The 22,650-nt window shown below is 46.5% G+C and overlaps 1 protein-coding gene across 4 annotated transcripts; it reads right to left on the bottom strand.

Moving 5' to 3' along the window:
* Positions 1–8,412: 8,412 nt before the first annotated feature.
* Positions 8,413–20,820, bottom strand: LOC142534948 (uncharacterized). Of its 4 annotated transcripts, none has more exons than XM_075641588.1 (4): positions 20,511–20,820; positions 20,324–20,436; positions 20,113–20,251; positions 8,764–8,889 (listed from the first exon to the last, which is right to left on the bottom strand). In XM_075641588.1, exons 1-4 carry the CDS (start codon positions 20,594–20,596, stop codon positions 8,820–8,822), a joined length of 408 nt encoding a protein of 135 aa, XP_075497703.1. In that variant the 5' UTR covers positions 20,597–20,820; the 3' UTR covers positions 8,764–8,819. The 4 variants fall into 4 exon arrangements, 2 of the variants coding, with proteins under 2 accessions (XP_075497703.1, XP_075497704.1); XM_075641589.1 differs by having other exon boundaries at positions 20,330–20,436; XR_012817296.1 differs by lacking the exon at positions 8,764–8,889 and adding an exon at positions 8,413–8,605 and having other exon boundaries at positions 20,113–20,197; positions 20,330–20,819.
* Between the last annotated feature and the right edge of the window lie 1,830 nt (positions 20,821–22,650).

Below are 22,650 nucleotides of genomic sequence, written 5' to 3'. Positions count from 1 at the left end.
ATCTTCTAGCACTAAGGGTGGCCGAAAAATGCATGATAAAATAAAGGGAAATGTTGATTATCTAGTCAACTAATAATCCTTGAAAGCCTTACTAATCCTTTAAATAATTTAGTGAGCTAACCCCTTAATTAATAACTTAAATGAGTTCATTTCTTAATCACCTCAAATAATTAAATTAAATCCTCAAACCTCCCTTTCTAACTTAAATGAACTTTTGCTAGCTAAATTAACTTCTGGAAATATTTCTCGAATCTTAAATTCTATCTCAAAACTCCAACTCCGGTCCGGCCTCACTGAAATAACTGAAATGCTAAAAATCAAACTACTGAACTGAAATAATAATAATTAACTTCAAACAAATGCATTTAAAATAATCATGCAATGAAGTCAATTAAATTTAAAAATCTAGAATTATGCATGGCTTATACGTCTACTGATTTACGGGTTCTACAATCCTTCCCCCTTAAATAAATTTCGTCCTCGAAATTAGAACTCACCGAATAACTCAGGGTATCGACTTCTCATCTCCGGCTCAGACTCCCACGTAGCTTCCTCCTCTGAATGGTTGAGCCATTTGACTTTGACTCGCTTAACCAACTTGTTCCGAAGTTTCTTCTCCTGTCTGTCTAGGATCTGCACGGGTCTCTCCTCATAAGATAAGTTCGGAGTAAGCTGCAACGGCTCGAAATTCAGCACATGCGAAGGATTTGCCATATACTTCCTCAGCATGGAGACGTGAAAGACATTGTGTACTCCGGCCAGATTCGGCGGAAGAGCCACACGATACGCTAGCGTCCCAACTCTGTCGAGGATCTCAAACGGTCCAATGAATCTCGGACTGAGCTTCCCTTTCTTGCCAAATCTCATGACACCCTTCATAGGTGCCACTTTCACGAAGACATGATCGCCCACTGCAAACTCTAACTCTCTCCTCCGCTGATCGGCATAACTCTTCTGTCGGCTCTGAGCAGTCCTCATCTATCACGGATCTTGACTACTACATGCTGCCTGCTGAACAATCTCTGGACCCAACTCTGCTCTCTCTCCTACTTCATCCCAATGAACAGGAGATCTACACTTGCGGCCATACAGCGCTTCATACGGAGCCATACCTATAGACGACTGGAAACTGTTGTTATAGGTGAACTCTACCAATGGTAAGTTCGACTCCCAACTCCCAGAGAAATCAATGACGCAAGCACGGAGAAGATCCTCTAAGATCTGAATAACTCGCTCCGACTGCCCATCGTGCGGATGGAAAGCTGTGCTAAACAGCAACTTCGTACCCAAAGTCGAATGCAAACTCTTCCAAAACGAGGAAGTGAATCTGGGATCTCTGTCGGATACGATAGAAACTGGAATACCATGGAGTCGGACTATCTCTCGGATATACAGCTCTGCATACTGAACCATGGTGAAAGTCGTCTTAATAGGCAAGAAGTGCGCTGATTTGGTAAGACGATCTACAATCACCCAGATAGCATTCGATCCTCTGGCTGACCTCGGCAATCCGGTCACAAAGTCCATGGTAATTCTCCCACTTCCACTCGGGAATAGGAAGAGGCTTGAGCAAACCTGCTGGTCTCTGATGCTCGGCCTTCACTAACTGGCAAGTCAGGCACTCGGATACAAAACGCCTGATGTCCTTCTTCATCCTGGCCACCAATACAATAGCTGCAGATCTTTGTACATCTTCGTACTCCCAGGGTGAATGGAGTACGGGGACGTATGGGCCTCTGATAAGATGTCTGCTCGGATAGAATCACTGCTAGGAACCCATATCCTATCTCGGTATCTCACAATACCGTCGCTGACTGTATACAAAACACTGCCCTTGGCTTCATCTCTCTTCTTCCACTGTGCCAACTGCTCATCTGCTGCCTGACCGCTGCGAATACGGTCAATAAGAGAGGACTGGATAGTCAAGGTAGATAAACGAGGAACTCTACCTCGAGGGTAAGTCTCAAGATCAAACCTCTGCATCTCAATCTGAAGAGGTTTCTGCATCGTCAAATGAGCCATCACTGCGACTTTCCTGCTCAAAGCATCCGCAACTACATTAGCTTTACCCGGGTGGTAGCTAATGTCACAATCGTAGTCTTTCACAAGCTCCAACCAACGCCTCTGACGCATGTTCAGCTCCTTCTGCGTAAAGAAATACTTGAGGCTCTTATGGTCGGTAAAGATCTGCACTTCTCTCCATACAGATAGTGCCTCCAAATCTTCAAAGCAAAAACTACGGCCGCTAACTCCAGATCATGGGTAGGGTAATTCTTCTCGTGGATTTTCAGCTGTCGAGAAGCATACGCTATCACTCTCCCATGCTGCATCAAAACTGCACCTAAACCAAGCTTCGAAGCATCGGTATAAAGGACAAACTCACCAGATCCTGACGGTACAGCCAAAACGGGTGCTGAGATAAGAGCTTGCTTCAAAGTATCGAAGCTCTTCTGACACTCCTCGCTCCACACAAACTTCACATTTTTCTTGTCAGTGCTGTGAGTGGAACGGCAATAGAGGAGAATCCCTGGATGAATTTCCTGTAATATCCTGCTAGCCCAAGAAACTGCGGATCTCTGATGCATTCTGAGGCACAACCCAATCTCTGACTGCTACAACTTTCGGGGTCTACCTCAATGCCACTGCTAGAAACAATGTGGCCCAAGAACGCCACCTTCTCTAACCAGAATTCGCACTTACTGAACTTTGCGAATAGTTTTGTTTCTGCAATGTCTGCAACACTGTGGTCAGATGCCTGCTGTGCTCCTCCCGACTCTTGGAGTAGACGAGAATGTCATCTATGAACACTATCACAAACTGGTCGAGGTACGGCTGAAATACGCGATTCATTAGATCCATGAAGATCGCTGGCGCATTCGTCAGACCGAACGGCATCACTAGGAACTCGTAGTGCCATAACGAGTCCTGAAAGCTGTCTTCGAGACATCAGCATCTCTCACCCTCAACTGGTGATAACCGGAACGCAGATCTATCTTGGAGAAAATCGAAGCTCCCTGCAACTGGTCAAACAGATCCTCAATCCTCGGCAGTGGGTATTTATTCTTCACTGTAACCCTGTTCAACTCCCGGTAGTCAATGCAAAGCCTCATCGAGCCATCCTTCTTTTTCACAAATAAGACTGGCGCGCCCCATGGAGAAAAGCTCGGGCGAATGAACTCCTTGTCGAGAAGTTCCTGGATCTGCTTCTTAAGCTCTGCCATCTCTGTCGGTGCTAGTCGGTACGGCGCTTTGGATATCGGAGCCGTACCTGGCATAAGCTCAATGGAAAACTCCACCTCTCTCTCTGGTGGCATACCAGAGACGTCTTCGGGAAAAACGTCTAAGAAATCTCTAACAATCGGAACATCTGAGGCTGACTGGCTGGGTTCCTCGGGGACAGATAAAAAGGTTGCTAGAAATGCCCGACACCCTCTATGCATGAGCTTCCTAGCCTGAACATAAGGAATAATGCGCGGTAAAGGAAAGTACCTGTCCGGCTCAAATAAGAACTGCTCCATTCCAGGCGGTCGGACAAGAACGGATCTCCGCTGGAAGTCTATCAACACTCTGTTCCTCAATAGCCAGTCCATCCCTAGGATGATGTCAAATTCCGGCATCGGTAGCACAATCAGATCCGCATAAACAAGATTACCGTGCAGCTCAAGGTCTATATCTCGGATAACATTGGTAGCTGCCATCTCCTCGCCTGACGGCAACACTACTGAAAAGGCTGTATCTAGCCCAATGGTCTGGATCTTGAGAAAGTTTGCAAAGACCTCCGAAAAACGATAGTGAGTGGCCCCTGAATCTATCAAGGCCTTGGTAGCGGAACCAGATATAAAAATTCTCCCTGAAAGAGCGGAGCTCTAAGTTGAATCCCACTACAAGATCTAAACTTATAGACATGCAAAGGTAGGTTCCTCTAGCTTAATTTCCCGAAATAAATCTGAGTAGAGCATGCAATCCTATAACAGTTCTAAGTTCAAAATCTAAATCCCGATTCCCAAAATGCTGAAATTCGAAGAATAACTTAAAGTTTAGAGGTACCTGTCAACAACATAGTCTCCGGGTTGGTTTCCGCGGCATGGAGAGCAAAAACTCTGCCTTGGGTAGGCAGATTCCTCTGAGGGCACTGCAGCAACATGTGGTCTGGACTGCCACACTTAAAACACTTTCCTGAGCCAGCCATACATGCTCCAGGATGGCGACGTGAGCACCTGGGACAGACTGGGTGCTCCTGAGTCCTCGGGGCTGGGCGTCCCCTGCTGCTGCTGGCCTCTGTTCCTGGGCGGTCCATGAAAAGGCCTCTTATTCTGCTGCTGATGCTGATGAGGAGGAGGGCGGTGCGGTGCCTGGACTGGGCGCTTGCCCTGGCGATCCCTCTCGATATCCCGCAGATCCTGCTCTGCGGCTAAGGCCTTGGAGACGGCAATCTCATAAGTAGCAGGGTCAGATACCCTAACATCCCGGCGCAAGATCGGCCGTAAACCCACCAGGAAGTGCATCAGCTTGGCTCTGGCATCATTCGCTATCAGGGGCACAAAGTGACAGCCCCTCTCGAACTTACGGATAAACTCCGTAACCGACATATCCCCCTGTCTCAGACTCATGAACTCGGTGGTCAGCCTGGTGCGAACCTCCTCAGCAAAATACTTGGAGTAGAAAACCTCCGTAAAGCGGGTCCAAGAAAGTGTAGCCAATGTCAGGGCTACCGAAGCTCCTTCCCACCATAAGCGGGCGTCTCCAGTGAACAGTAGGTGGCACATCGGACTCGGTCTGCGTCCCCAGCTCCATAAAATCGAAGATAACCTCGAGGGATTTGATCCATCCCTCGGCAACCATGGGGTCAGATGCCCCAGAGAATTCCTTCGGGCGCATCTTCATGAATCGCTCATAACAGCCTCGGGCCCTGTCGGCCTGGCTGCGGCTGCGGCTACGGCTGCGGCATTGCCCCCCGCAAACTGTGCGAAGAACTGTGCCATCCCAGCTAACATCTGGGCACTCATGTCCGGTGGGGGCGGTGGAGGAGGTGGTAGGTCTCCCTCCGGTCTATGCTCCTTCCTCTCGGCGAGGCTCCTCCTCTCTGTTGCGCTCTAAAATGCGTCTAGGGGGCATACTGTTCCAACATAACCCATACGTAACTAACATGCATAATTCCATAATTTATTTTAAATGAACTCTGAAATACTGAAAATCTGGAAGCATGCTGACAAATAATTCATGCTTTAACTGAAATGCTGAACAAAATGCTGAACTGAAAAACTTACAGACCAAAGGCGTGGCTTCGTGAGCTTCTCGCGGTCAGTAGTAGTGAAACCCTATACAGAACCACCGCTCTGATACCAACTGTGAAGGCCTAAAACTCCTTCTTGAAAATTTGCGGAAAATTAAAAATTTTTTTTTAAAAGAACTTAAATGGCCTCATTCATAAAATCACTGGTGAATCAAGTTCAATATTTCAAAATAATTGCAGCGGAAGAAAATAAAGTTTTGCCAACAACACAATTTAAAAATATCCAACAACTGATAAAATTGTTTGCGGAAAAAATAACAACTGCTGCACTGAGGTCCTCGGGTGCCACTACTGCCGACCCAAGCTGGCTCACTGGTCCCCGCCCTCGGCCCTGGCCTCATCAGTACCTACAACAATCAAGTCTAGTGAGCCTAAAGACTCAGCATGCATAATCGCAGGTAACGAGTAAAAATCTGAATTTAAAATATGCATGTGATAAATATCCTGTCCTGAGGCATACTGAAAATAATCTGTACTGAGCAATTATAATACGTGCATAACTGAACTGGAAATCACTGTAAAAATATTTGCTCCTTGGAGCCTGTACTGAAATACTGGTAAAATTTTCTGTTGAGATTATGTTTTACGCCTGTGGCCACTGCACTAAGCTGAACTGATCGGTAACTGGCTACCGGGGAGGCTGAAACTGAACTGAGCTGGCCGGTCACTGGCGACCGGGTGGTACCATACTGAACTGATCGGTCACTGGCGACCGTATAAAATAACACTCCCACATAGTGAATGAACCACAAGCCATATCGCATAAATCTCAAAAATAATCATTTTCTATTTAATGCACGTAAAATAATTAACTGGCGTAATGAAAATTCCTGTAATTTTACCAACTGGATTGGATTGGATCGTTCCCAGGCTCGCTGCAACCTAACTGTGCCATGAAAAATATGCAATAGCTTAAACTTGACCAACTATGCAATTTACGTTCAAAAGATGCGACTATGACGCCTAATGACTTCGCATTTAATCATGACTCCGAGCCAACCTGAACCGACACTGAACCGACGTATAGTCATGATTAAAATACGCTGAAAAATCATAAAATAATTCCTAAAATGATAGGGTCGAAATCTAGGTGGAATGGAGGCCAAAACACGAAACGCTCTTTCGAGAGTCAATTTGGCACATTGCACCGTAAATTCTCGTACGACCTCAAAAATGATCCAAATGAAACGGTCAAAAACATGACCTTCCTAACTCAATGAGGCACTGTCCAGTCCAAGGCCATGGGCTAAAAGCCAACCAAGAACTCAAACGAACAGCTTCTGAACACAGCAACTTGCTGTAATTTCCAGCAGCTGCGCAACTACAAGACTTGCGTTGGTTTCGAGACTATCGGCCATTAGGGGCGTGAACCACCGACCAGAGACTCTTACCAACATCCCAAGGAATGATTTGAACCATGGCTAAGGGCCCTAGGCCAGCCACAATCCGCATCACACCAAACTAACCGAAGGGTCCAACCGAGAGCAACGTGCATGCGTGTGTAGTGTTTATGCTATGATCGATGTCTTGCGTCGTTCCAGTGGCCATTTGATTGACCATGGCACGATCTAGACATCTAGGAGCATGATATGAACCGTGGCTAAGGGCCATAGGCCAACCAAGATCCACACCAAGCACAAAAGAAACGAACCATATGCTGAAAAATGGAAGGCCGAATGGGGAAAGGGGCTGTTCTTGTTGATTATTAAAAACCGATGACCATGGACCAAGCCACCAAAAGGGCAACTTAGTCACGTCTTAGACATGCTAGGGAAGTGATCCAACCATGGCTAAGGCCCTTGGGGCAGCCAAGATCAGATCCCCCTTGACACAAAACTGAATTTCGAACACATTTCTGCACCTATGGGGACTTGCTGTCATTCTTTTCCAGCAAGCATGGGGCTGGTTTGAATGGACCAACATGGTCCTAATGCATCCTACTACATGTATACAAGCCGCCTTGGGAGCCTGGAGTCGATCCAATACCTGAAACCATCAAAACCAAAAAACGTGAAGCTTGCCAAGGAAATCGAAAATTCTGCATGTGTGTTCAAAATATTTTGACATGGATCTCGATTTTTTTGCTAAAACATGATCATGTACTGAAAAATAAATGATAATATGACTTGATTGAGGTTTGAAAGAAATCTAGACATGCCTGGTTTCGTTTCGAAAGAAAACGAACGAAACGACGACGACGCGGCACGGAGGAGGTGGAGCGCTTCTCTTGTTTACCTTTCTTGCTCTCGATTTTTCTTCCCTTGCTTCCTACTGAATTCCCACGTTTTCCTCTCACAAAAACACTCTGAATTTCGTGACTAAGGGAGGGGGAATGATGGTTAGGAGGTGAGGGAAGGGTGCAAGATATAAGGAAAGAATCAAGACCAAGTCTTCTCATTTTGAATTTTGAATTGTTTGATATCAAATGAGTTGGGGATGCTTCTAGGAGGTAGTGGCCGAAATTTTGCTTATTTTCTAGTCTAGGATATGTCCATTATTAATTAAATTGTGCTCCCAAAAATCCTAGAATTATCCTACTAATTACATGCAAAGAATTGGTCAAAGTTGATGAGTTGGAAAATGATCTTCTAGCACTAAGGGTGGCCGAAAAATGCATGATAAAATAAAGGGAAATGTTGATTATCTAGTCAACTAATAATCCTTGAAAGCCTTACTAATCCTTTAAATAATTTAGTGAGCTAACCCCTTAATTAATAACTTAAATGAGTTCATTTCTTAATCACCTCAAATAATTAAATTAAATCCTCAAACCTCCCTTTCTAACTTAAATGAACTTGTTGCTAGCTAAATTAACTTCTGGAAATATTTCTCGAATCTTAAATTCTATCTCAAAACTCCAACTCCGGTCCGGCCTCACTGAAATAACTGAAATGCTAAAATCAAACTACTGAACTGAAATAATAAAATAATTAACTTCAAACAAATGCATTTAAAATAATCATGCAATGAAGTCAATTAAATTTAAAAATCTAGAATTATGCATGGCTTATACGTCTACTGATTTACGGGTTCTACATTGGTACAACCACTTCTCTACTTGTATGCGTCCATAAATGGATTAAAAGCTCATTCAAATAATATTCAATCTATATAGGTAGAAAACAGCATATACCTCAAATTAAATAATGTTGGATTAACCTCAACGATTCTCCCGAATGAAATGCATCGACAACATCCTTCGTACAGCCATTAAAAGCAGCAAGAAGAAAAAGGAGCACACACTTGCCTGTTCCCAACTAATACAGCAGGTTCTCTTACTACCTCCTTTAAGAAATCCACCACCCGGTCTCTCTCCATACCAAAGCATCATAATCAATAATTGCCTTCTCGCTCCACCCGAATCCTAGCAATCTAGTGCATAGACCTTATGATTTTTTTGCCTATTCAGGTATGTTGTACCAAAAGAAAAAAAGATTAAGAAGAAAATAAACAATTTTCCTAATTTGATAGGAGCAATTGTTAAACTGTGTACCAACATCAATATGGCACGGCACCATATTAGAAGCTAGAATCCATTTGCGTTCAGAACCTTCAAATCACAAAGAAGGTTGTTATTATTTAAATCATTTTTGTTTCTGTAGATAACATGAAGAGCACATAAGTTACTGTTGCACAAGGCAAAATTAGCTAACGCATGTGAGATTTCGATTGTTTCTCTAGATGTATTATAGATGTATTACGAAGTTAAATAAAGGGGGAGAACATTGATGATACTCACGGGAAATTTTGGGTCCGATCCACGCAAGTGTCACTAATCCAGACACGGGCTTCAAAATTACCCTGGGCCTGAAATCACAAAAAAGACCGTTAGGAGGGGGCCAGGAGAGTATCCTGGCGTAGCCCCTCCGACGCTCAAGTCAGAGACTGAGGATATATGGGGGGAGCAGCAAGGGCGCTGCTGAAAACATATAGTGAATAGCTTAACTGAACAATCAAACCTGGTATTTATAGGAGAATACCTGGGCCCTTGGTGGGCTTGTTTTCCACTTGGGCTAGGGATGAGCCACAACAGTAGTGGGCCCATCCAAGTCTTCCACCTGGGCTAGACCCATCTATGGGGTATCAACAGTCTCCCCCTCCCGAGTCGAACTGAATCGTAGCTTCAAAGTTCGATTAGTTGTGTTGTCCTTGGTTTATCTGCGACGAGGACGTACCGTAACAGAAAAATTTATTTCGTTTGTCGTTAACGAACGATGCTTGCCGCTGCGAAAATTACGGGGATCGACCTGTAAGGAAAAGATATCAAATCAAATCACAATCTTGGTAAGATTTGTGCTCCCCCTATAAATATAGGCTCCTTCCGCACTCCAATCCTCACTTCTCCCTGAAAATTTTCTCTGCCCTCGCACCCACACCGGCTCGCGCCCCACACACACACCGCTCGCCACGCTGTCCTCGTCGAGCCGCAAGCCATTGCCTCGCTTGCGCGCCTCGCCAAGCCAGCCCTCACCATCTACGCGCTGCCCCAACGCGAGCTCGCCCTGCCCCTGCGGGTCTGCTCGCCCAAGCGCGCCACGTCACGCCACGCCCAGCGTCCGAGTACCTGAGCATCCCTGTGCTCGCCCGCGCACCGCCACGCTCGCCCAGCGTCCAAGCATCCACGCTCGCCCGAGCATCGCCACGCCCGCCCCCGCGTTTGAGCACCCGAGCACCGACGCTCGCCCGTACACCCCACATTCGCCCCAACGTCCGAGCACCCACGGTCGCCCATCGCCCACGCTCGCCCGAGCGCCCCCGCACAGCCCGATCGCCCACGCTCGCCCAGCGCCCCCAGCTCGCCCAACGCCTGCTCGCCCGAGCGTCCAAGCATCCACGCTCGCCCGAGCATCCCTACGCTCGCCCGCGCATCGCCACGCCAGCCCCCGCGTCTGAGCACCCGAGCACCGAAGCTCGCCCGTACACCGCCACGTTCGCCCCAACGTCCGAGCACCCACGGTCGCCCGATCGCCCACGCTCGCCCGAGCGCCCCCACAGCCCGATCGCCCACGCTCGCCCCGCCCCCAGCTCGCCGAACGCCTGCTCGCCCGAGCGTCCAAGCATCCACGCTCGCCCGAGCATCCCTACGCTCGCCCGCGCATCGCCACGCCCGCCCCCGCGTCTGAGCACCCGAGCACCGACGCTCGCCCGTACACCGCCACGTTCGCCCGAGCGTCCGAGCACCCACGTTCGCTCGATCGCCCACGCTCGCCCGAGCGCCCCCACAGCCCGATCGCCCACGCTCGCCCGGCGCCCCCAGCTCGCCCAACGCCTGCTCGCCCGAGCCCTCAGCACGCCTCACCATCGCGCCCCCGCCGCGCATCGCCTTCGCCGAGCGCCCAGCGCGCATGCTCGCCAGCACACGCTCGCCCAGCGACAGCGCCACGCTCACCCTCGCCCTCCGCCGCGTGCTCGCCCACGCCTGCCACGCTCGCCCGAGCGTCATACATTCGCCCATCACCCGAGCACCAGCTCGCCCGTCGCCCTTGCGCGCCAGCCCTCACGTGCCGTAACGCACCTCGCTCGGCCATCCTTGCGATTCTATTGCTTTGAGTATTTTCCCCTGCCTCATCCGGGTCAGTTCCCTCCTCTTCCTGTTTGATTATCCTTAGCACTTATGTCTTCTTCCGATTCCGATTCCGAGTCTAGTTCTTCGAGTGGTTCTGAGAGGTTTAGTGAGTCCAGCGAGTCCAGCAAGTCTAGCAGGTCTAGCAGGTCCAGCGAGTCTAGCCAGGGTAGGACTTCCTTAGCTGATCCTGATTTTACCCTATCCTGAGGAGGAAGTCACCGCTCATAGTCGTCCGGGTAAGGAAGTTCGTCACGTGACCCAACAAATGAACATATCTGAGGCAGATAACTTATGGTATGGTCACTTGTCATCCTACATTCCTCCTGGTAGTGAGTCGAAAATTAGGACTCTGTGGCACATTCCTTCCTCCCACCAGATCATCATTCCTGGCCCAAAGGACCGACCTTATCTAGCCCCCAAGGGCTATTATACCTTTTTTCAGCATCATTTTGATGCCGGCCTTCGTTTCCCCCTGTGTGATTTCTTTCAAGAATTAAGCAAGTACTATAGGTGCACTTAGGTTTACTCACCCTAATGCCTTCCGTTTGATAAGCTGTTTCGCTGTGTTATTCAGAGCTTTAGGCCTCCCTTTGAATTGCACCACTTTTTCCTACTTCTTAGTTTTGTCCAGGTCAAAAGATGGACCTTTCTATGTAACCTCCCGGTCTAGCCACAAACTGTTCGATGGGGCCCCCAGTCATGTGAAGGACTGGAAAAAATATTTTCTTTGTACAGCCACCCAAAGAATTGACTTGCTTTACCGATTGGTACCCTGTCTTCACTAAACCCAAACTTTCCAAGAGTTATAAGAAAGATGAGGAGTACCTGCAGATAATGAGTGTACTAGGAGATCGATGCTTTAACATTCCCAAACTTCTATCTGAGGATCTCCTATGTCATGCCGGGTTAAGTCCCGCTAAAATTAAGCTGAAGGAGAATGCTGGTAGATATTCTCATCTGTCCATACTTCTTGTTTTTCTTTTATTTATTATGTTACTTGATAACATTCTCATTTGGTTCCTTGTCTCTGCTTGCAGGTACTAGAGTCATGAATGCCCTATTTCTCCGTGAACTTTCCAAGACAAAGGCCGGGGGTTCTTCATCAGCTTCCCAGAAATCCATTACCCCCAGTCACGATGGGCCCAAAGGGAGATTGTTCTGCTGCTGAGAAAAAGAAAACAGGTTCTTGTTCTACTACCGCGAAAAGCCTGCTAGCTCCCCTAGCTCCCCTACTGCTGCGAAGAAGAAAGCAGGCTCCTCCTCCTCCCCTCAGAGCGAGCCTCCTCGCCACCTCCTCGCGCCAAGTCCCCTCCTCCGTCTGGTAAGCAAAATGCATCCACTGATCTTAGCCCGTCAGCCCCTCAGCATGGCAAGCGCAAGATTTCTGGATTTCTGTCGCATCGGTCTCTTCTCCAGAGGGGTCCGAGCCCGATGAGGGGCCTCCCCTCGCATCGGCGGTGCATCCTCTATACACTTCGGATTCGGCCATCGTGGGGCGGGGTCCTACTCCTCTGAATCAGAAGATAATGTAGCTTCCTTCCACGCCGATGCAGCGTTCATGGGTTCACTGGGGTGGTCAGACCTCCTCCGCCGGACATGCAGCAGTGTCATCGAGGTATACTTCTCCTTATAACCTTTAGATTGATGTTTAATATACATTTGATCTTCTTATCGTCTTTTCACCCTTGTCTACTTATGCAGGGCATGATGTACGTCGGGGAGTTGGCTGAGCGCGCTCACGTCGCTCGATCTGACTCTTGTCAAGAATTACGCGAGGTTCAGGCTCTCCGCGAACATCTCCAGGCTACTATTGATGAGATGAAAGTGTCGCATGCCGAGGAGCTTTCGGAGTCCCAAGCTCAATTGTCGGAGTCCAAGCTCAATTGTCGGAGTCCCAGATCCAGTGCGGCGAGCTCTCAAAACAGAAGCAGGAGTCTCAGCGGCTGATAGAGGATCAAGCTAAAGAGATCAAGAAGCTGAAGAAAGAATTAAAGAACTCACAGGCTGATCTTTAAGACGCCAAGGCACGACATGTTGCAGAAGCCTCCTCCTTCAAAAGAATTTCTCAAATCCGAAGAATTTGTCGAGATCTGTGGCCCGAAAGCTTTTCACTACCTGGGGGTGGGTTTCGAGGGTGCAGTCGGCCTTTTCCATGCTGAGGGCTATCCTCCGCCAGGCGCCCCTACTGACTTTATCGACTTCGAGGGCTTCATATCGAGTCTCCCCCCGATTCCTAGATTGAGCCCCTTTATTTATGTTATTTTCTGCATTGTTTTATTTTCCATAGGATTATGCGACTTTTGGGACGTTTACATTTGGTTATTTCCTTTTGCGCACTTTTGACATGTACGAACTCGTTTTATTTATGCAACCTTGAGTATTTTGCATTTGAATTTACTGCTTCTCACGAGTTTGTCTCTGATACTATTAACCTGTTAGGGCAAATAAAATCATCACCCTCTAACTCCTCTGCTAGATCATACCTTAGCAGGAAAATAAAATCACATCTCCCCTCTAACTCCTCTGCTCGGTGACAGGAAAATAGAAATTCACCATCTCCACCCTCTAACTCCTCTGCTAGGCATGCCTTAGCAGGAAAATAAAATCAACACCATCACCCTCTAACTCCTCTGCTAGGTGACACCTTAGCAGAAAATAGAAATCAACCATCTCCCTCTAACTCCTCTGCTAGGTGACACCTTAGCAGGAAAATAGAAATCACCATCCATCACCCTCTAACTCCTCTGCTAGGTGACACCTTAGCAGGAAAATAGAAATCAACACCATCACCCTCTAACTCCTCTGCTAGCGATGCCTTAGCAGGAAAATAAAATCAACACCATCACCCTCTACTCCTCTACTAGGCGATGCCTTAGCAGGAAAATAGAAATCAACACATCACCCTCTAACTCCTCTGCTAGGTGACACCTTAGCAGGAAAATAAAATCAACCATCACCCTCTACTCCTCTACTAGGCGATGCCTTAGCAGGAAAATAGAACACACCATCACCCTCTATCCTCTACTAGCGATGCCTTAGCAGGAAAATAGAAATCAACACCATCACCCTCTAACTCCTCTGCTAGGTGACACCTTAGCAGGAAAATAGAAATCACCACCTCCACCCTCTAACTCCTCTGCTAGGTGACACCTTAGCAGGAAAATAGAAATCAACACCATCACCCTCTAACTCCTCTGCTAGGTGACACTTAGCAGGAAAATAAAACACCATCACCCTCTAACTCCTCTGCTAGGCATACCTTAGCAGGAAAATAGAAATGTACCACCCCACCCTCTCCTCTACTAGGCGATGCCTTAGTAGGAAAATAGAAATTTTTCTTCCTCACTCTGCTCCTCTACTAGGCGATGCCTTAGTAGGAAAATAAAATTTTTCACGTGCTCCTCTACTAGCGATGCCTTAGTAGGAAAATAAAATCATGTTATCACTCTCACTACACAACATTCATGAAATAAAAGGAAGAACTTGATTTTATTGAATTCCGATGGATTACACAAGAAAATTCAGGAAATAAAAACATCAATGACAGAATCAAGAATAATACTTCCTAAGGTGATAAGCATTCCAAGGCCTCTTCAAAGCTTTGCCTTGCGCATTCTCTAAGTAATAGGCTCCAGAGCTCAACCTCTCGACCACCTTGAAGGGACCCTCCCACTTTGGGTCCAATTTTCCCCCTGCTCTTCTGGCACCTTCCTCAGGACCAAATCACCCACCTGAAAGTTTTTTTGCACGACTCTCCGATTATAACTGTGCAATGCGGTTCTTATAAGCTTCCAATTGAATGCTGGCAGCCTCCCTCTTTCCTTCCAAAAGATCAAGGTCAGTAGCGCGTCTCGCCCCATTGTCCTCGTCATAAAACATCACCCTTGCCGATTCCAACCCGATCTCAGCCGGGAGCACTGCTTCATTACCGTAGACCAAACTGAAAGGAGTTTCTTTGGTTCCCTCTCTCGGAGTGGTTCGGTATGCCCATAAGACACTTGGTAGCTCATCCACCCAATTGCCTTTGGCCTTGCCCAGTCGAACTTTCAACCCTGTACCAGCGTCCGATTAGTCACCTCCACCTGGCCATTACTCTGCGGGTAAGCTACAGAGGTAAAGACTTGTTGGATCTTCATCTCTTTACACCAAGCTTCGATTTTGGCCCCTTGGAACTGTCTCCCATTATCGGATATCAGCCTCCTAGGTACCCCGTACCTGCATACTATACTCTTCCACAAGAATTTCAGGACGTCGTTCTCAGTGATTCTGGCCAAAGGCTCTGCTTCCACCCACTTTGAAAAATAATCAACTGCTACCAGTAGGAATTTTTTCTGAGCAGGAGCTATAGGAAAAGGTCCCACGATATCCATTCCCCACTGGTCAAAGGGACAGGCGGCCGTGACAGCCTTCATCATCGCGGCCGGCCGGTGATTCAACCGCGCATGACGTTGACAACTATCACAAGACATTACCAACTCTTGAGCATCATGCAGCACTGAGGGCCAAGAATAACCGGCGCAGTACTTTTTTGCTAATGCATAAGCCCCTAAATGATTTCCACAACACCCCTCGTGAACTTCTCGGAGCACATAATCAGCCTCTTTGTAACTTAAGCACCGAAGAAGTGGCCCTGCAAAGACGTTCTAAACAACACGTCCCCAACCATTACATAGCGTGAACATTTTATCTTCAACTTACGAGCTTCGCGAGGGTTATCAGGAAGCTTTCCCTCTTTCAGGTAATCAATTATGTCAGTCCTCCAATCCTCTTCTTCTTGCTCAACTGCAGGTGAACTCGTGTGAGGTGTGAGTTCGATTTGAAATACCACATCTCTATTCTTCCAACTTCCCATCGTTCCAGCCATTTTGGCTAGAGTGTCTGCCTTTTCATTTTCTTTCCTGGGAATCTGTTCAAATGTAATCTCTGTGAATTTCTCTCTGATTCTGTTCACTTCTCGAGCATACTCAATAAGCTTCTCATCTTTCACATCATACATCCCCTTCATCTGTTGCGCTACCAACTGTGAGTCAGAAAAAATAAGTACCCGGGTAGCTCCCACATTTATGGCTGCTCGAAGTCCTGCCAACACAGCCTCATACTCTGCCTCATTATTGGATGCTCGAAAGTCCAACCTTACAGCCAACTTCACTTCTTCCCCAGCTGGTGAAATCAGTACTACTCCCACCCCACTTCCGTCCTTCGACGAGGAACCATCCACATACACCTTCCAAGGGTCCTCATTCTCCTGATGTACAGTCTCAGCCAGAAAATCGGCTAACGCTTGTGCTTTAATAGCTGTTCTCGGCTCATACTGGATGTCATATTCTCCCAACTCCGTAGTCCACTTAACCAGGCGGCCGGACATATCAGAATGAGTGAGAATTCTGCCTAATGGACTGTTAGTGAGCACCACAATCGGATGAGATAAGAAGTAAGGCCTCAAGCGTCTGGCTGTCATTACCAACGCCAAAGCCAACTTTTCCAACCCCGAGTATCGGATCTCTGCCCCCTTGAGTGCATGCGAAACATAGTACACCGGCTGTTGAACTGATCCATCAAGCTTGACAAGGACCGAACTCACGGCCCCTTCAGTGGCAGATAAATATACCCACAAAGGCTCCCCCGCTGCGGTTTGGCTAGAACAGGAAGCTCGGCAAGGTACTCCTTCAGTTCTGTGAAAGCCTTCTCGCAATCCGGCCCCCACTCAAATTTTTTCGCCTTTCGCAGGGTCCGGAAAAAGGTAAACTTCTATGGGCGGATCTCGAGATAAAACGTGCCAGCGCAGCAATCCTCCCTGCCAACTGCTGAACATCTTTGGGCCCCTGAGGAGAGACCATATTTTGGATAGCTTGAACTTTCTCAGGGTTAGCCTCAATTCCCCTCTCCGTCACCATATAACCCAGAAACTTCCCACTCTTCACCCCAAATATACACTTCTGAGGGTTCAACTTCAGCCCATAGGACCTGAGGGTGGAAAAGGTCTCCACTAAGTCAGGTATGAGCAGGGCTGAATCCTTAGACTTTACCATGATGTCATCCACATACACTTCCACATTCCTCCCCACCTGCTTAGAAAAGACTTTATCCATCAACCGCTGATACGTGGCTCCGGCATTTTTTAGTCCGAAGGGCATGACCACGTAACAGAAAGTTCCTTCAGAGGTGATGAAACTTACTTTATCTTGATCCTCCACGGCCAAGGGGATTTGATGGTACCCCTGATAAGCGTCCAGCATGCACAAATACTGGTGTCCGGCTGTGGAGTCCACCAACTGATCTATCCGCGGCAAGGGATAACAATCTTTAGGACATGCCTTGTTGAGATCTCTGAAGTCCACACACATCCTCCATTTTCCCGAACTTTTCGGAACAAGAACGACATTCGAGAGCCAAGTAGGAAATTGTACCTCTCGAATGTGCCCAGCACTGAGCAACTCTCCCACCTCCTTTTTTATAACTATATCTTTCTCGGGCCCGAAGTGTCTTTTCTTCTGCTTCACGGGACGAGAATTCGGCAAGATGTTTAACCGATGTTCTGCTACATCTGGACTCGTCCCTGTGAGCTCTTGGGCTGACCAAGCGAACCTGTTGAGATTAGCTTGTAAACAAGTAATAAGTTTTTCCCTTACCTCTGGGTCAAGGTCAGGGGCTATTCTTAGAGTTTTCTTGTCAGGCCCCAATGTCACGATCTCCGGCTTCTCATCCATCACCTCATGAACCTCTCTCCTTACCACGGGCAACCCGCTTCGCCCCCTTCTAATCATATTGACCTCCACACGTGCCCTCTTCCCCTCTTCTTTCACTATCCCCTCATAACACCGACGAGCGACTTTCTGGTCCCCACATAAGACTCCAACCTCCCTCCCCACAGGAAACTTCAACTTCTGATGATACGTGGACGCTACAGCTCTGAAATCCTTTAGGGCTGGTCGCCCCAGAATTCCATTGTAAGCGGATGGGGTGTCCACCACAGTAAATGTCGTCATCTTGGTCACCCGCCGAGGCTCATGCCCAAAGATAAAGGAAGGACAATTTGACCCAGCGGCGGGATGGCATGTCCTGCGAACCCATATAGAGGAGTGGAGATTGGCTCAAACTCAAATCCTTCCACCTTCATCTGATCCAGAGTACTCTTGAACAGGATATTAACAGAGCTTCCATTATCAATAAAGATTCGTGCCACATCGTAATTGGCAACGGTGGTCGTCACCACCAAGGCATCGTTATGAGGAGCCACAATGCCTCGGAGATCCTCTGGCCCAAAACTGATGACAGGATCATGGGGTAAGTTCGCACTCCTCGATATTTCAAAATTCTCCAACCTCCTCCCATGCGCCTTCCGCGCTCGCCCGGAATCCCCATCAGTAGCACCCCCCAGATCATATGAATCATTCCTCTCGTCGGGTGATTATCCTCATTCGTTCTCCTCCTCGGTTCAGCGGGCTCCCGAGGGACATCCTGACCTCGACCCTCTCCTCGGCTCTTCGATCCTCGGATGTATCCATGGAGGGCCTCGACCCCGCCTAGAAGACGGGCGAGATCTCAGCTCACTCCCGGACGAGGACCCTTCTTGTCTACCCCGTGGCGGAGGTCGAGCACTGCTCTCAACCCTCTGCGACTTCTCCCCCCTCCCCCGACTCCCTCACCTCCATCACCTTATCCCGACTCCTATTCAGAGGAACATGTGATGAGAATTGTCTTCTACCTTTGGTTCTGTCCTCATCTCTTTCCCCTGCACCCCTCTTCTTTCCACCTCTCTCGGCTCCCTCCACCCTACTTCCTCCGGGCCGGTTTTCCATCCTCCTGTATCGTTGAGCATCCTCCAAGTTTACATATTTCTCAGCTCGAGCCAACAAATCATCATAGCTCGACGGAGGCTTCTTGACCAACGACTTAAAAAACTCTCCTCCCCTTAGTCCTTGTGTAAAGGCACTTATCATGATGTCAGGGGTAGCCGCTGGTATTTCTAGCGCTGCAGTGTTGAAGCGCTGGACAAACTCCCGCAACGTTTCAGCCTCTTGCTGTTTCATCACAAACAACTCAAATAGTTCTTTTGATGCCTCTTGCTGCTGGCAAATCGGTGCAAGAAGGCTGCAGAGAAATCCTCGAACGATTGTATGGAGTTGGGCTGCAGGGTATTAAACCATTGCTGGGCTGACCTCACCAACGTGCCCAGAAACACCCTGCACCTGACTCCGTCCGAATATTGGTGCAACAGAGCCGCATTCTCAAATCTCCCCAAGTGTTCCTCAGGGTCTGTATGTCCGTCATACTCTCCAACGTTTGATTGTCGGAAATTCGGAGGAAGCCCTTCCTCCAAGATGGCTAGTGAAAAAGGGCTTCCTCTTTGGTACCGGCGCCCTGCTTCCCACCTGCTCCCTCAACCTCCTTATCTCTTTCCACATCTCTCCCATCTCACTAATCTCCCCACTCTGGAGGGGTTGCGTCTCTTCAACCCTGCTATGATGGACCTCAACATTTTCCTCCCGCTCCTGATGGGCCTTTCCTCTACAAACATAGACTCTTGATTCCTCTTCATGGCCTCATCCACTGTTCGGGTGATAAATTGGCCCAGCTGTTCCAGGGTCAAGTTTCCCACATTCTCATTGGGACGGGTTTGCTCGACCCTCGTCTCGTGGATGGGCTGCTCAGTTCTGGCCTCTTGACGAGGTTGTTCATGTCTCGTCTCAAGATGCGGTTGTTCCTGTCCCGCCTCAGCGCGAGATGGTTCGGGTCCCCTCCGAGGACGCGATGATGCTGAGGTGGCTCTTCCACTCCCTCGCCTCCCTACCATCTCTACGTCTCAACTCAGATATTCCCACAGACGGCGCCAAGTGATACTCACGGGAAATTTAGGGTCCGATCCACGCAAGCGTCACTAATCCAGACACGGGCTTCAAAATTACCCTGGGCCTGAAATCACAAATAAGACCGTTAGGAGGGGGCCAGGAGATCCTGGCGTAGCCCCTCCGATGCTCAAGTCAGAGACTGAGGATATATGGGGGGAGTAGCTAAGGGCGCTGCTGAAAACAATATAGTGAATAGCTTAACTGAACAATCAAACCTGGTATTTATAGGAGAATACCTGGGCCCTTGGTGGGCTTGTTTTCCACTTGCTAGGGATGAGCCAAGAGTAGTGGGCCCATCCAAGTCTTCCACCTGGGCTAGACCCATCTATGGGGTATCAATTGATATATTGCGATTAATGTTTTCACGACCTAAAAGGACAAAAAAAAAAGAGACCAAACGTAACCTCCATTGATATGTAGAAGCCCCAAATCCATGAATAGGAACAATGGGGAACCCCTCCCCTTCCACTACATAATGTATCTTCCGACCTGGCCACATCCAATAGTTATATCCATCCGGTTTAAACAACAATTTCTCCAAGTCTAGCTCATATCAAGCACGGGTATCACAAATAAAGTTAAATAAAAACGAACCAATCACACTAATTAAGTTACATCCACCTTGTAACATCGAGGAAGGGGGTCGCATGACAGTTATAGTGGAAGCAACTGAAGCTGCAGCCATAACAATTCCTCTGAACGCAAAATCTCTGAGACTCAACCCACACCTGCTTCTTAAAAGGAAAATAGCTAATCAAAAATCAAAATGGGAATTGAAATCCATGTGCAAACACACACTAACCGTGAAGTTGAAGCGTGAAGAAATATGTTCTCGCGGCCAAACACTGGTAATCCAAGCGCGTTTGGTGCGTGCATGTATGCTGACATCGTGAGCTATTTCCGGAGGCACCATCGGTGCGAAAGAGCAAGTGTAGAACGATGGAGAGAAGGATGGCAGGCAGATGGAGTCAAAGAAAATGAAGAAAAGGAGTAAACCGAAAGCTGTCATCCGCACACAAGCGCCGCACAAACTCTTGCTGTGGTAGATAAAGCAACGCAGGATACGTGTATTTCATTTGACCTGCAACCGTACCAAAACTGGCCAACCTAAACTTATTCACGCTTTATAACAAGTAGATAGATATACTTGTTCTAAAAATAAATACATAAGAATTAAGTGTAAAGAAACCAGAAAATTTCTTTGAAGATGTATTCAACACCATGTCAAAGGCTATTTTTTTCTTACATGAAAATGTTGTTGGAAAATGTTCTCATCAAATCCAAAAAGAAAAAAAATAAGGAAATAAGCAACCTAAAATTCATGGTCATATGTCTGGAGACTCCAAGGCTGATGATTTTTATCGCCTAGAGACAATATTTCCCAAACAATAGGAAAGGTCCATACCACCACCAAACAGGGATAATCCAAACTTAAGTCATCCAAACTCAAGATTTAATTAAATGATCGGATGAAATTGAAATGAACAAAGATAACTGAATCAGTAAAGTGAGCTGATATATTAGTTAGAACTTAACATGACGCATTAAGTTAGTTCAACTGTTAAGTCATAAATCGAACAACTGATATCAGTTTGACACGTCATCAGCTAGGTCAACCAACAATTGACAAATCGACACAGTAGATTGTAACTAACAGTAGGAGAGCCGCATATCAGACTGCAACTTCATACTATTATCAAAAGAATGTTGACACACTCAAATAGAATAATTCAAACGGATATGAATCATTTAATGCATTTATTATTATCGTTTGGATGAAAGCCTATAAATAGATGAAGAAATTCAGTATGAAAGAGATTGATTTCGACATTAACATCGATTTTGAGAACACTTGAGAAATTCAGTTTTACACGATCAGTTGCGATATTCATACAGAGAAGCTCACTCTTCAAAGATATATTAATAGCTTTCAGGCTATCATTTGAGATAAGATTACTAGCACATTACACCAAAATATTCGATTTTTTAAAGATCAGTTGTGCTACGAAAACTAAATCAGTTGTATACTGATAATCTGTAAGAAACTAAGATGTAAGGTTCAAGAATTAAAATTATGTAACCTCAATGCATGTAATCTAGGATTTTATTTAAATGTTTATTTATTTATTTTTATGCATTCGATGCATAATTATTGCATGATAGGATTCAATCATGATTATTTTAAAAGTTCACGCATTAGGGTTTCTAGATGCATTTCGCACTGGATCGAGGAACGGTGACCGAAGAATTATCAGAAAATTTATTTTTATTACATGTTAATTTTTATTTATTAATATAAGGTGTTTTAAGTGTATTTTTTCAGGAAATGGGCATTGTTGGTTATATTTACCCGTCAGAGCATATTTTTAATTGGTACGCAAATTTTAGCGATTCAAAGGAATTTTTGAAGGCTCGGTCGATATTTTCAAAAACATGCCAAAATAAAATATTTTTCAAAGTGTAAGGTTTAAAATTAAGACGACGTAATCCAACTGCATGCAAATCTAGGAATTTTAAAAAAATGAGTAATTAATTGATTTTAATTGCTATTTGATTATGTGACCTACATGTTTACATGATAATTATGATTTTATTATCATCATGCATAAAATTGTATTTTTAAAAAATACTCAAGTGACGATCGAGGAACGGGGACCGATGGCTGAAAAAAGTAAAATGTTTTTATTAAATAATTATTTTTAATTATTTAAAATATGATTAAAAGGTTTGTATATTTTTTAAAATAAGGCGTTTTAAGGTGATTTTATACGCCGGGAAGTAAATTTTATCGGTGTTGGGTTTTCAACTAAAATACGAGCTTTTTGGCTACCCGGCTAATAAATTCACAAATTTATTTAAACAAAAACCTTGTTGATATTTTATTAAATTCCTAATTAGACTAATGGGCTTAATTTAATGGCTTAATAGGCCTAAGGCCTAGT

The sequence above is a fragment of the Primulina tabacum genome, unplaced genomic scaffold (genome assembly GCF_025594145.1).
Source record: "Primulina tabacum isolate GXHZ01 unplaced genomic scaffold, ASM2559414v2 Contig744, whole genome shotgun sequence".
In the NCBI taxonomy this organism is placed as follows: Eukaryota; Viridiplantae; Streptophyta; class Magnoliopsida; order Lamiales; family Gesneriaceae; genus Primulina; species Primulina tabacum.
Note: the sequence above shows the minus strand (reverse complement) of the source record. Positions and strands in the feature narration are given on the sequence as shown.